At 35.1% G+C, this 13737-nt stretch overlaps 1 protein-coding gene across 2 annotated transcripts in view; it reads left to right on the top strand.

Moving 5' to 3' along the window:
- Positions 1-13737, top strand: part of AMMECR1 (AMMECR nuclear protein 1) — a 117863-nt gene that overhangs the window by 48276 nt on the left and 55850 nt on the right. Inside the window, exon 2 of one of the 2 annotated variants that reach the window (XM_043895254.1) lies at positions 11379-11489. The exons of the other annotated variant lie outside the window; for it this stretch is intronic. Coding sequence (XP_043751189.1) covers positions 11379-11489 — 111 coding nt within the window. The remainder of the gene's footprint in view (positions 1-11378; positions 11490-13737) is intronic. 2 annotated transcript variants of the gene reach the window in all.

Below are 13737 nucleotides of genomic sequence, written 5' to 3'. Positions count from 1 at the left end.
GTACTATTGCCTGTAAGACACCCATTTTAAGAATAAAGACACAGATAGGTTCCAAATAAAAAGATGGGAAAAGATATATCATGCAAGCTACTAATCATAAGAAAGCTGGAGTATCTATGTTAATATGAGACAGATTATGCTTCAGGATGGGGGGCACATTTCATAACGATGAAGTGTTCAATTCATTAAGAAAGGAACAATCCTCAAAGGGTGTGCTCTTAAAAGAGCCTCAAAATACATGGATAAAATCAAAATAGATACAACTGAATGGATAAGTAGACAAAACCACAGTTAGAGTTGGATATTTCAACACTCTTAACTCAGTAACTGATAGAATAAATAGAAAAGTCAGTGAGGAGATGGAAAATCTGACCAATACTACCAACCAACTTTACCTAACTGGTATTTATAAAATAGCAGACCTAACACTACCAGAATATATCTTCTTTACAAAGTCACATGGTACATTCATTAAGACCACATTCTGGGCCATAAAACAAATCTCAATATATTATAAATAATTGAAATAATATGAAGTATGTTCTCTGATCAAAATGGAATTAGAAATCAGTAACAGAAAGCTATCTGGAAAATTCTCAAATATTAGGAAAGTACACAGTATACCTCTAAATAAATCATAGTAAGAAGTAGTTACGGGGAAATTAGAAAATATTTGAACATAATGGTAATGAAAACACAACATATTAAAACTTGTAGGATGCAACAGTGCTTAGAGGGAAATGTATAGTCTTAAAATAAGGAAGATCTAAAAATCAATAATCAAAGATTCTGACCTAAGAAGCAAGAAAATGAGCAAATTAAACCCCAAGTAAGAGGAATAAAATGTTAGAGTAGAAATCAATAAAACAGAAAACCAACATAGAGAAAAATCAGTGAAACCAATAGCCAGCTCTTTGAAAAGATCAATAAAATTGATAAGCTGATAGCTAGATTGATACAGACAAAAAAGAGAGAAAGATATAAATTAATGCAAATTGCCAATATCAGGAAAGGAAGAATGGATATCACTACCAGATCCTAGAGACACAAAAAAGATAATAAGGGAACATTAAGAATAATTTTATGCCAGTAAATTCTACAACTTAGATGAAATGGAAGAATTCCATGAAAGACATAGATTACCAAAACTGACTCAAAAAGAACTTGAAAAGTCTGAGCAGCTTTATATCTATTAAAGAAATTAAAATTGTAATTTAAAATCATTCCATAATTAAAATCTAGGCTCCAGTAACTTTAACGGTGAATTTTATCAAATATTTAAGGAACAAATAAACCAAACTTGTAGGAAAGAGAGGATAAAATTCTTGCCAACACATTCTGTGAGGCTGGCATTGCCATGGTGCCAAAAACCAACAGATATTAGAAGAAAAAACCACATGTACATGAACACAAAAATCCATCACCAAAATTAAAAAATATTCAGTATTCACCTTAGAATATATACAAAAGTAACTCATAATGAATTATAAACCTAAATGTAGAAGCTAAAATTATAAAACCCCTGGAAGAGAATAGGAGAAAATCATCATAACTTTTGGATAAAGAGTTCTTTTATTGAACACAAAAATATAAACCAGAAGAGAAAAATTGATAAACTTCATTAAGATTAAGAACATATACTCTTCAAAAGATACTATTAAAATGAAAAGGCAAACCACTGACTAGAAAATTGTATTTGCAATACATATATGTGCTACAGATTGGTTTTCAGAATATATTTTTAAAGCCTGCAACTCAATAAAAAGAAGAAAAACAATCCAATTAAAAATGAGCAAATGAGTTGAACAAGCACCTTCCAAGAGAGGATGCGTAAATGGATATTAAGCACTTAAAGAGCTGCTCAGTATCCTTAGTTATCAGAGAGCTGCAAATTAAAACCACAGTGAGACATTCCTACACATTAACTTAAATTTTTTTAAAGACACTACCAAGTATTGGTGAGGCTATGGAGTCACTGCACACTTATGCAAAACCGATAGGAAGGTAACTGGTACAGCCACTGGAAATTGGTACAGCCAATTGGAAATAGTTTGGCAGTTTCTTACAAAGTTAAGCATATACCTACTCATGCTCAGCAGTTATCTTTGTAGGTAGTTACCTAAAAGGAATGAAAAGTTAGGTTCACACAAAAACGTAAATCCAAGTATTATCATAGTAGCTTTATTTATAATAGCCCTAAACTGGAAGCAACCCAAATATCCATCAGCGAGTGAGTAGATAAACAAAACCACTCAGTGGAATATTACTTAAAAAGGGCCAAACAACACGAGTGAACATCAAATGCATTGTTCTAAGTGAAAGAAGCTGCACATGAAAGACTGCATACTGCATGATTCCATTTACTTGAAATTCTAGAAAAGGTAAAGCTGTAGTGACCAAAAGCAGGTCAGTATTTGCCAAGGTCCAGGAGTGTGGGGAGGGGATTGATTGCAAAGAGACACAGAGGAACTCTTTGGGGTGATGGAAATGTTCTATACCTTAATTGTGGTTTAGGTTACCTGTATATATACATTTGTCAAAATTCTTTGAATTTTACACTAAAAAAGGCTGATTTTATTATCTGCAAAATATACTTTAATAAAGTTGATTTATAAAAAGAAACACTTTGGAAGTGAGAATGTCAATTCCATGTAAAAAAAATCATAATCCCTTGGATATTTCATGATAGAGGTTCTTAAGAGGTTGGTGTATTTTCTGAAAGTTAAAGAGAAGGGGGAAGAAAGAAAACAAAGGCAGCGTAAGTTGCCCTGATAAAAAATATGGTCTCAGTTGAGTACTTTGTCCCTAAATCCTGCCTTTCTTCTTCCTCCTAAAGGCTTGCTGAATTCCTGCCATAAATCTGAGTCTATCTAGCTCCTTTCTCCCAAAGGAGCAAGTAATCCAATACAAGGACCTTAAAATCAACAGTTACCTTTCTAAACTCAGAAAACATGTGAAAAACAAATATATCATACTTTTATTGCTGGTCTTACTTACTAAGCTGGGCTTCCCAGGTGGCTCAGTGGTAAAGAATTTGCCTGTCGATGCAGGAGATTCAGGAGATGCAGGTTCAATCCCTGGGTTGGGAAGATCCTCTGGAGCAGTAAATGGCAACCCAGGCCAGTATTCTTGCCTGGAAAATTCCACGGACAGAGGAACCTGGCGGGCTACAGTCCTTGGGGTCGCAAAGAGTTGGACAGGACTGAGCACACTTAAGAAGCTTGTGCATTACATGAGACCTCCTTGGAATGGGAAATAAGATAAAAATCTAGAATGAAGAAGCTAAAAAACTTTCCAGCTTTTTTTATACTAGTGTTTAAATCAGTCAGCATATTTATTTCCTATGACAGGATTGCAGAACATAGGTCATTAGCTGGGGAGGTAAGATGTAGGGACAGACCTAAACCGCAACAACAACAAAAAAAAACCTTAGTTGTTTTCATTGTTTTAAGTGTTAATGAATTCCCTGAGCATCCGGCTGAGCATCTGACGTACAGGTGGACAAATGGAAGTATCAGAACATAGTTCCATAGAAGTTTTTAATGGCATTTTAAAAAGTTAAAGTTTACTATATCAGTATTCATTCTAAAACCCCTGGATCTGGTTCTAGTCTCTTAGTTTTCCTTATATTGAGTTTAGAAATCTTCGGACTTCAGTAGGTCATTTTTTTGGCCTGGTCTGTTTTATATTAAAATAATTAATTCTTTTCATAGTTAAGGTTGCGTCTCAAACCTTAAGCTCTTTGAACAAATGGTTTTGGAATAGGAATTCCAAACAGAAATTATTTTATTTTTATAATCTATAGCAATTGTCATTTAAAATTTATGAGTTAGATTTTCAGATAGTAAAGATTTATGGTTTGTTCCTGTTATGAGAAAAAATACAAGCTATTTTCATCCTTCAAATGCTACCATATATTAAATTTAGTTCCCACTGCAGTGTAAACTAATAAGAGAATATGTGCAAATGTAGTATTGTTTTCCAGTGCAGATAGCATTCTCATCTAATTTGGGACTTTAAAACTGAAAATAATAATGAGACTATCTCAATTTATTAAGCCTGAGACTGAGTTTTTTTAGTTTACTGAAAATTGTTGATTTGGTCTTGCTAAAAGGAAAAAATGGTTCTTTCAGTTCAAAAATTGGCAGAATCAAGCTAATCCTTTAAAGTATGCTTGTGATTTGGCTGGTTGTGTGTTGGTGGTGATTACCCTTGATTTGTAAGACACACGCACATACTCAACCTTCCCAATCATCTGTAAGACTTTAGATTGCCTCTTCTCTGACATTTGCCAGTTAAATGAGCATTATGAATATAATGCTGCTATGATAGAATTTCTGGGACTACCAGGCAGAGAAAAGTAGTGAAATATTGGTCATTCCTGATTCCCACTTTCAGGGTGTGAGGGTCTTCTATACTATCCCGTGCTGTCTGTTTAAGCAATGTCTCCTTATTTTTCTGAGCCCTATGGGATCAGGAAGTATCCTGGAGGGAGGAGTGTGGTATAAGGCTGTAATGGTGATTTAGTGTATTTTCCTTATCTGCAGTCAAGGATTGGTGTGGATGAGAAAGTATAAAATACTTTAGAACCTTACCTTCTCTCCCTACCCCTCTCAACCGTGTACCTCCTCTTATTCCTCTCCCTTCAGGGATTCCTATCAAGTTGAATTTCAAATTATCTGAAAGAGTTAAGCTTCATTCACTAATTAATGATTCATTCATTCAGAAGCCTCATTAAGTAATATGAATTACTTAAATAATCAGATTAGTACCTAACTAAACAGTTGTTAGGAGAAGGCAATGGCAACCCACTCCAGTACTCTTGCCTGGAAAATCCCATGGATGGAGGAGCCTGGTAGGCTGCGGTCCATGGGGTCGCAAAGAGTCAGACACGACTGAGCGACTTCACTTTCACTTTCCTGCATTGGAGAAGGAAATGGCAACCAACTCCAGTGTTCTTGCCTGGAGAATCCCAGGGATGGGGGAGCCTGGTGGGCTGCCCTCTATGGGGTCGCACAGAGTCGGACAAGACTGAAGCGACTTAGCAAAACAGTTGTTAACCAGTGGTATATGGGAATTTTGATTTGGTGGAAATTTGTAGATATTAGATACAACACCTGAGTTTTGAGTTTAATGAAAGCTAGCTAGGCAATAGGAAATAATGAAAGTTTCAAGGGAGTGAGAAAGGGTGTTGGGAGGCCATCAAAGATAAAATGACCGATTTTGCTATGGCTTCTAATGGGAATAGTATAGAAGCTTGCAAATTGGGTCTGGTGTTTCTAGGCTGATCGAACATTTCCAGTTTGTCCCAGTATCTTCTCAACTAATTTCTCTTGTTCCTTCTGAGAGGAGAGGGAGAAAAGGATATTTGTGCTTATGTTCACCTATGTGGTACTGTGTAGTAGTTTTGGGGTTTTCCTGTTCTCTGGTATTTTAGAAGACATCTGAAAAAAAAAAAAGACATCTGGGTTTGCTACTCACAATTTTAAATTTAATTAAAATTTTAAATCAGTAGTAAGAAAATCTGCAGAAGTAGCCGGGTTCTAACACTAACTAGTTGACCCTACATTATGCCTAGATAGCTTTTTGCTTTTCACCTGTAAAACAAAGAGGGAATAGATAATCTATTAAAAGCTCTTTCACCTAATAACCTTAGATAACTTATTACATAAAGTTTGAAATATGTGCTAGTGTTTTTGTTAGTGATTTGCTATGTGTCCCCACAAAATCCATATGTTGAAACCCTAAGCCCCCAAGACTACATTTGAAACATATAGTTGAAACCATAGCCCCCCAGGGCTGTATTTGGAGTTAGGGTCTATAACGAGATAATTAAGGCTAAATGAGGTCATAAGGATGGGGCCATGATAAAATAGGATTAGTGTCCTTTCAAGAGATACTAAAGAGCTCACATGGATACTCATTCTTGTTTTGAAGTTCAGAGGAAAGGCCATGCAAAGACTAAGCAGCCATCTACAAGCCAGGAAGAGAGCTCTCAGAAACAACCCTACAAGAACCTTTTATCTTGGACTATCCTCTAGAATTTGAGAAAATTAATTTCTGTTGTTTAAACCACTCAGATTATGGTATTTTGTTATGGTGACTTGAGCAGACTAATATGAGATTTAATGATAATTGAGTACATTTTAACAAATTGAATCTGTTGTTTATACAGTTTGGAAATGAAATATATAGCTTCTTTGTGTTGAAATAGGATATGAAAGGTTTTAATGTGGTTGTGGAAGGAAGACTGCCATTTCTGTGGTTCTCTGAGCTTCTAGGTACTGTGGAATTACAGTGTTGAGTTGGGTGTTATGAGTAATACAGTGGACTAAGTTGGTGAGGAGCCTGAGTTCAGTTGAAAAGCAATCATTGTTTGATGGCAGAAGAACCAAGCTAGAGGAACTTCTCTCTTTTCCTGTATCTACCTATAATGTAAATAACCTTGTTGAAGACCCCTGTAGCATTAATTAGTATATTGATAGGGATTGACATTGTATTGTTAATGTTACCACCTACAAATCTCATTCTAAAGAAGAGTAAATTGCCAGAGTAGGGGCTTGCTAATGTCCAAGGATATTTTTAACCTTTGTTTTTGCCTTGGTATGGCAGAGGAAGTATTATGGTAAATATATTAAGTAAATATGCCTTTTTCATGGTTGTACCCCTCTCCCACAAACATATTTCTAATCTATCCTGATCTACATCAATAGAATAGTCTTAGAAGAGAGGCATAGGAAGTGGCATGCAACTTGGGAGTATCCTGCTCAGATTTACATTGCTGTTCTGGACTTTTGCTGATTTCACGCAACTGCATTTCCCCTGAAAGCTACTACTGACCTGATAGTACTGTCTGTCAGTTGGCAGGGAGGATTTACCTAGATGAGGTGGTTACTTCCACTTCCTCTACAGACTTGGAAAAATGGAGAGTGTTTACTTTACCCCAAACATTTCTCAGAACATAGTGGCACAAACTGTTCAGAAGTGGGAAAATTCCTTGAAAAGCTATGTCTGGTTACTTTCAAATAAACATTTCCATTAATATTTCATTTCATTTTGAGCCCCTTTCTGGTTTCTAGCATTTTTTTCAATGTATGTTGGTGGCCTCAAACCATATAGTGAAAGCATTTAAAACCATATAGTGAAAGTATTTTCGAAAAACATTTACTCTTTGTCTTACTATGACTATGAACTGTTTTTTTTTTTTTTAATTTCCCTGTCATTGAGTAAGCAGCTCCTCTCAACAGCCTCAAGTCCCTTTTTCTACTTTGATCTGTCTCTGATTATGCTGATGTTTTATATTGTTTTGGGAATTCATATGTTTTAATAACACATTTAAGAATGAAATTGCCTATTTCTTCCCTCTGTGTGTTAGGAAAAGAAAAACTTCTGTTGCTATTTTTAGATGATATGCATTGAATGTTCCCATAGCCATTGCCCTGTACAAAGTAGTTACAATATACAAGATACAATCTCTTGTGCTCCATTGTGTTTATTCTGTTTCAGTCTACTTTAAAATGCTTAACTTCCCAAGTTATTTTCCCCATTAAATAAATATTGCTTTTAGATGTTTGGGGTTTTTTATTTCCACTTAACATGTTCTTTATAAAAGACTTTGGATGAGCATTTGCAAATGAGAAATTTGAGTCCCAGATTTTGAAGGAGTAGTTTCATTCTGTCTACTAAAGGTCTGATTTCTTCCATCTTCAGGCTTCTGTCCTAAATACAGTGGGGTTGTCAAGTAGCAGTCCCTCCCATCTTTGACACAGATACTTCCCTGCAATACCACCCCCACCAAAGAGGATGTTGCCTGGGGCAGGTAAGGAACAGGGAGAGTACAGGTGATTCTGCATCTGCTCTACCTCTGTGAGGGCTCTTGAGAACTTAACAGTGCCTAAAATTCATAGAGTGTTAAATATGGAAGAGACCATAATTAGTTATCAGGAATGTCAGACTACTTCTTGGTCTCTGAAAGCACTGTGTGCTTTTATTTCTTCATGCCCTTGCTTATTATGGAGCACCTGTTCTCCCAGGCCAGGAGAGCCTGGCAAAATGCAGCTTATCCTCTAGCACTCTACCTTCTGAGTGAATCATTCCTTCATCAGTCATAGCATAGCCTAATAAGAAACTGTGAGAGTTGGCCCATAAAGAAGGCTGAGTGCCGAAGAATTGATGCTTTTGAACTGTGGTGTTGAAGACTCTTGAGAGTCCCTTGGACTGCAGAGAGATCAACCAGTCAATCCTAAGGGAAATCAGTCCTGAATATTTATTGGAAGGACTGATGATGAAGCTCCAATACTTTGGCCACCTGATGCGAAGAGCCAACTCATTGGAAAAGACCCTGATGTTGGGAAAGATTGAAGGTAGGAAGAGAACAGGATGACAGAGAATGAGATGGTTGGATGGCATTACTGACTCAATGGACATGAGTTTGAGAAAGCTCTGGGAGATGGTGAAGGACAGGGAAGCCTGGCATGCTGCAGTCCATGGGGTCGCAAAGAGTCAGACATGACTGAACAACAACAACAACAAATAAGAAACTGTATATAATTTCTCCCACTATGTGCTTGAATACCCTCCAACACATTTCATAATATAGTGTTTAATGGTGTTTTTTTTTTTAATGTACTCTACAAATTTCGAATGTTTGCTTGAATAGACAGGATTACAGTGAAAATGGTATGCTTATCTATTTTAGTGGGATAAATAAGTGGATTGAAGGAAAGGTGCTTTTAAATGACTTTCATGTTTTTGATAGCAAATAAATTCATTCCTACTTTTAGGTTTCCCACTTAAGTCACTGAAGAAGAGAATATACAACTTAGTTCTGTGTTATTGAGAAGCCATCATGGAATTTTAAAGACATATTATTATATATGGTACAGAATGATTCACTTTGTTTTGAATCTGCCAAGGGATCTTACATACAGATCTTTTGTATAGGTATTGTTATGGGAGAGGATTGACATCTTACTGTTCATTTAATGATTGCTGACATTGACCCTAAGTTAGAAGGTGAAAATGAAGAGGTGAAATTCATCTTTAAAGACAATATGTGTGAATTTTAGGATACTAGTATTTGTGCAAGTAATAAAATAATGGGTGAGAAAGTGATTCCATCTAATACTTATATTCCTGATCAACTAGTAATCAAGAGCAATTAGAGAAAAATTTCAGCTGGAGCATTAGAACCCTGTATTAAGTTATAAGATAGTACATATGATGTAGAAAACAAACAAAAAAACCCCCTTAGAATTTACCTTTTGCTTTTCATTTTAGTACCTTTAGTATAGGTCATCCAGCATGTGAATAATAACATTGACAAAACTTGGCCTTATACTTAGTCATCTTTTTCAATGCCTCTGGGCATTTGGCTCTTAGAAGGAGGTAATTCTTAGTACCACTCCCTGGTTTGGATTGTTTATTTGGGAGTCTCTCTGCCATTGTGGTTACTTGTTGGAACACAGCATAATTTAAATGTTCGAGGTGGGTGACTGAAGTGCTTGAATAGGATATCTTTTCCCCAAACTGCTGATGACTGATTAGAGAGTACTTGAAATAATGTGTTCTCCAGTATATTAATATAAAATTATAAATATATTAATATAAAATATAAATATATTATACATAATTATATAAAAATATATGACATATAGTATATCCCATAAAATTTTAGTTTTTAGAAAGCTGAAGTGTATTACGTTATACCAAATTCTGTGAATACTCATATTAACAGGGACCATCCCCAACTATAGAGTGTTAATCTTTTTACTAAATGTTCTAAAATGTATGAATTAATTTATTTCATAAAACCTGACAAAGTTGCATCTATTTATAAAAGAGTTGTTTTTAAAATTAACCATTAATTGAGGCTGTGAGTGCTTTGCTGCAGAATCCAAACGAGTGTTAATCTTTTTACTAAATGTTCTAAAATGTATGAATTAATTTATTTCATAAAACCTGACAAAGTTGCATCTATTTATAAAAGAGTTGTTTTTAAAATTAACCATTAATTGAGGCTGTGAGTGCTTTGCTGCAGAATCCAAACATCTACTGTATTAAACTTCGTTTAAAACTATTACCACATGTTATACCTATGGTATAGCATCAACTCATGTTGATGTATGGCAGAAATCAACACAACATTGTAAGGCAATTATCCTCCAGTTAAAAATAAATGAATTTTTAAAAAGTATATAAAAAATAAAGTCTGCAGACTGTGAACTCAAACAAAAAAAACTGTATTACCCTTCTTAAAACAACAATCCAAACAACTAAATTGTTTTCTTGTTGCCATTCTAATTGACATTTTGATATTTGATGCTTGAAAGATTTTATTTTATTTATTGGCAGTAATTTTATCTAAAAATTGAAATAAACTTTCTGGTTTCAGAGTATTACTTTGTTAATATTGCTGTTGTCCTTCACCTCTCCAAACCCTACTCATTCTTCTAGGCCAAGCTGAAGATGATCACACTCGATGAAATTTTCTCCTATCCCAGTAGCTTAATTTGTGGCATTTTGGACAGGGCTTCTAGCACTTAGTTCCTTTTGCCTTGTGTTAGTTAGCTGTGAGCAAGCCCTCCTCCTATTACTGGCTCTCAGAGAGCAAAGGCTATGTCTTAGGCAACTACAATAGCACCATCTCCAATGGCATATATCTTCAATAGCACCTTTCATAGTGCTTTGCACCCCCACCCCCGTGTATTCAGTAAGTATTTATTGAATCTGTTGGTTTTTACTCCCTGATTTTCTAGACTAGACTTAGGAGTCAGTCGGTGACTTGGGTTTTAAATGAGGAATCAGGCAGTAATGGCTCTATAGTCAAGACTGCCCAGGTTTGAATTCCTACTTCATGCTGTATTAACTGTGGTACTGCTTCGTCTGTAAAATTGGAAATGTTAGTAATAGTATCAGGCCTCTAGAGTTGTTGATGAGGATTAACATAGATAATCTGTTAAAACCACTTATTGGACTTTCTAACATATAGAGCTTCCCAGGTGGCTCAGATGGTAAAGAATCCACCTGCAGTGCAGGAGATGTGGGTTCAATACCTGGATCAGGAATATTCCCTGAAGGAGGAAATGGCAACCCACTCCAGTATTCTTGCCTGGGAAATCACATGGGCAAAGGAGCCTGGTGGGCTACAGTCCATGGAGTCTCAAAAGAGCCAGACACTTAGTGACTAAACCACCACCAACATATAGAATACATTTAATACAGTGTAGCTATAATTGTTTCTAAATGCAGCTAAGCCCCTGAGGGCCTGTCATCTAGTCTTTGTATTTCAGGCACCTAACTTGGGTATAGTAAATATTCAACAAATATTTCTTTGAATTGAATTGATTGATTTACCCTATTTTTATCTTCCATTACAGCCCACTGTTTGTAACATGGAAGATTGGTCGAGACAAAAGATTGCGTGGATGCATAGGTACTTTTTCTGCCATGAATTTGCATTCAGGACTCAGGGAGTACACACTTACCAGGTGAAGACCAATTTTTGTTACCTCTGCTTCTACATTTAAAAAAAAAAAAACCTTATGAAACTTAAACTTGATTCTTAACTCCTTTTCCTTTCCTGAATTATCAACATTCTTGAATCCTTTCATGTCAGACTTTTTTCTCCTCGACCATTTGCCATATCTCTGATAAAATGTTATTGATAGATATTATCATAATATAGAACACTGTGATTACATGTATTCTGCCATAAATGTCTTTAAGTGTTTTTTTTTTCTTTTCAATGATCAGCTTATTTTGTATAACTTGAAAATCAGTGACCAGATATCCATGGATTACTTACATGTATTATTTCCATAATAAGAGTCATTGTGTCTTCTTTGTTAGGCTTTTAAAAAATTGTTGATGTCTATTCCGCCTCACCCATTCTGTTAAACTTTTATGTACTTCTGGAATTGAAGGGAGAACCTAAGAAGAAAGTGATGCAACAGCCTGACAGCATAATAATTCACATTCTTTCTTTACCCAGAATTAACTGTAGCTTACTTATTTTGTTTCATCCAACACAAGGACAAAGTAATGAATGCCTCATTACAGTTGTTAAAACTTTGTTCTTAATTTCTGAACTCAATAAAAAAGCTATCTAGCATGCCATCAGGTTTTTTTAGTTCAAGTTTAGATTTCTAGCAAATTGTGTTCTAAAATTATTTCAAAAGAAGAAATTCCTTAAATAATAAGCTATTAGTAAAGGAATTTCCTGTTTTTGTTCATATTTCAGGGTGATTATCTGATGCAGTTTCTATAGTTGTAAAATGCACGGTATCTGTCCAACAGGAAATTGGTCCCTGTTGACTCTTGGTACGTGGGGCAAGCTGCTCAATCTCCAGTAGATAAAGCAGTGTTTACAGTAGTTGATATACTTTATAGGAATGTTAGGGAGATGTCAGGGGAATGAAATATCAATAATAATCAGTCACTGTGTTGCTTCAGGATTACTGTTGTAGAAGCTTCATTATTTTACTATAGAATTGCATCAGTGCAGCTCATAATCACCAGTTATTAAAATGCTGGTAACTGAGTTTAGTATTCTTATATTTGAAGATGTAGCTCATAGCTACAGGGTTGTCTTAGCTTACACCAAAGCCCAGAAAGAAAGGGAAAGGATTGGAGGGTCACACTGATTCTTAGATTTTTACAGGTATTAGAAATGGAGTGTTTGGACTTGATTAACTAATAAATAAATAACAGGCAGAAAAGGGGTTAAAACACACATTCTGGAAATAACTACAAGATAGTACAAATATAAATCTAGGCATGTTATAGATTTTCTTCCTGACATGAAATATCATGGACTCATTTTGGGACTTAGCAAATTCTGCCAGTGACTATCTTTTTGGGACAGGTGCATAAAATTACCTTTTAAATAGCTAATGAAAGGCAATTTATTATACATTTCCTAAAATAAGTTGTTATGAGGAATACTGGTTCCTTGGTATTGCTTGAGAAAAGAATTCTATGGCCAAATAAATTTTGGGAACACTAGTTAAACAACTTTAAACAGCTCTGCTCACTGCAGGATTTCTCAGAACCCTTTTATCCTCCCACCCTCTTATGTTATGCCGTTAGTGCTCCAAGGAACACATTTTCAGAAACAGAAGTATGTTATAAAATTTCCATTTTTCTTTAAAGTTGGGGTGTCCAAGTAGATAGTATACAAAACCTTTGTACTTTCAAATGAAACCGTGGCAGAAATCCCAGCATCAAACATTATATACTTTAGAAATCCTTAGTAGCAGTAACTGTAGTAGCAGTTTGTTTTTACTTTAAAAAAATATGAAATTCTCTTGTGTACATTGATAAAAACGGATGAAAATATCCAATTTTTCTGAACTTGTGTATCTGTCTCCTAGGGCAATTACCAGAAGAATTACAGTATATTTTTTCTGACAATAATATGATTCTGAATGAATCATTCAAATAGTTGAACTTAGAAATTTGTATTTGTACATACACAAATGCAGTCTATTACTCTTCCTGTTTACTTTTCAACTTTTTCCCAATGTTTCTGTACAACTTGCTGAAATCATATACAGCACATTAGAGAGAGATGTGTGTTTGTGTATGTATATACACACATACGTACCTGGTCTTCTCATTTTTGTTGGAATTAATTTCTTTTTTTGCTTAATATGATAATAAGAATGAAGTTATTTGGAAGAGAGGAACAAAGAAAACAAGTCTCAAAATACACAGTTGTTCTTTTTTCTGGATTCA

Source organism: Cervus elaphus, chromosome X (genome assembly GCF_910594005.1).
Source record: "Cervus elaphus chromosome X, mCerEla1.1, whole genome shotgun sequence".
NCBI classification, from domain to species: Eukaryota; Metazoa; Chordata; class Mammalia; order Artiodactyla; family Cervidae; genus Cervus; species Cervus elaphus.
The sequence above is the reverse complement of the archived record's forward strand: the minus strand, read 5'-3'. Positions and strand labels throughout refer to the sequence as shown.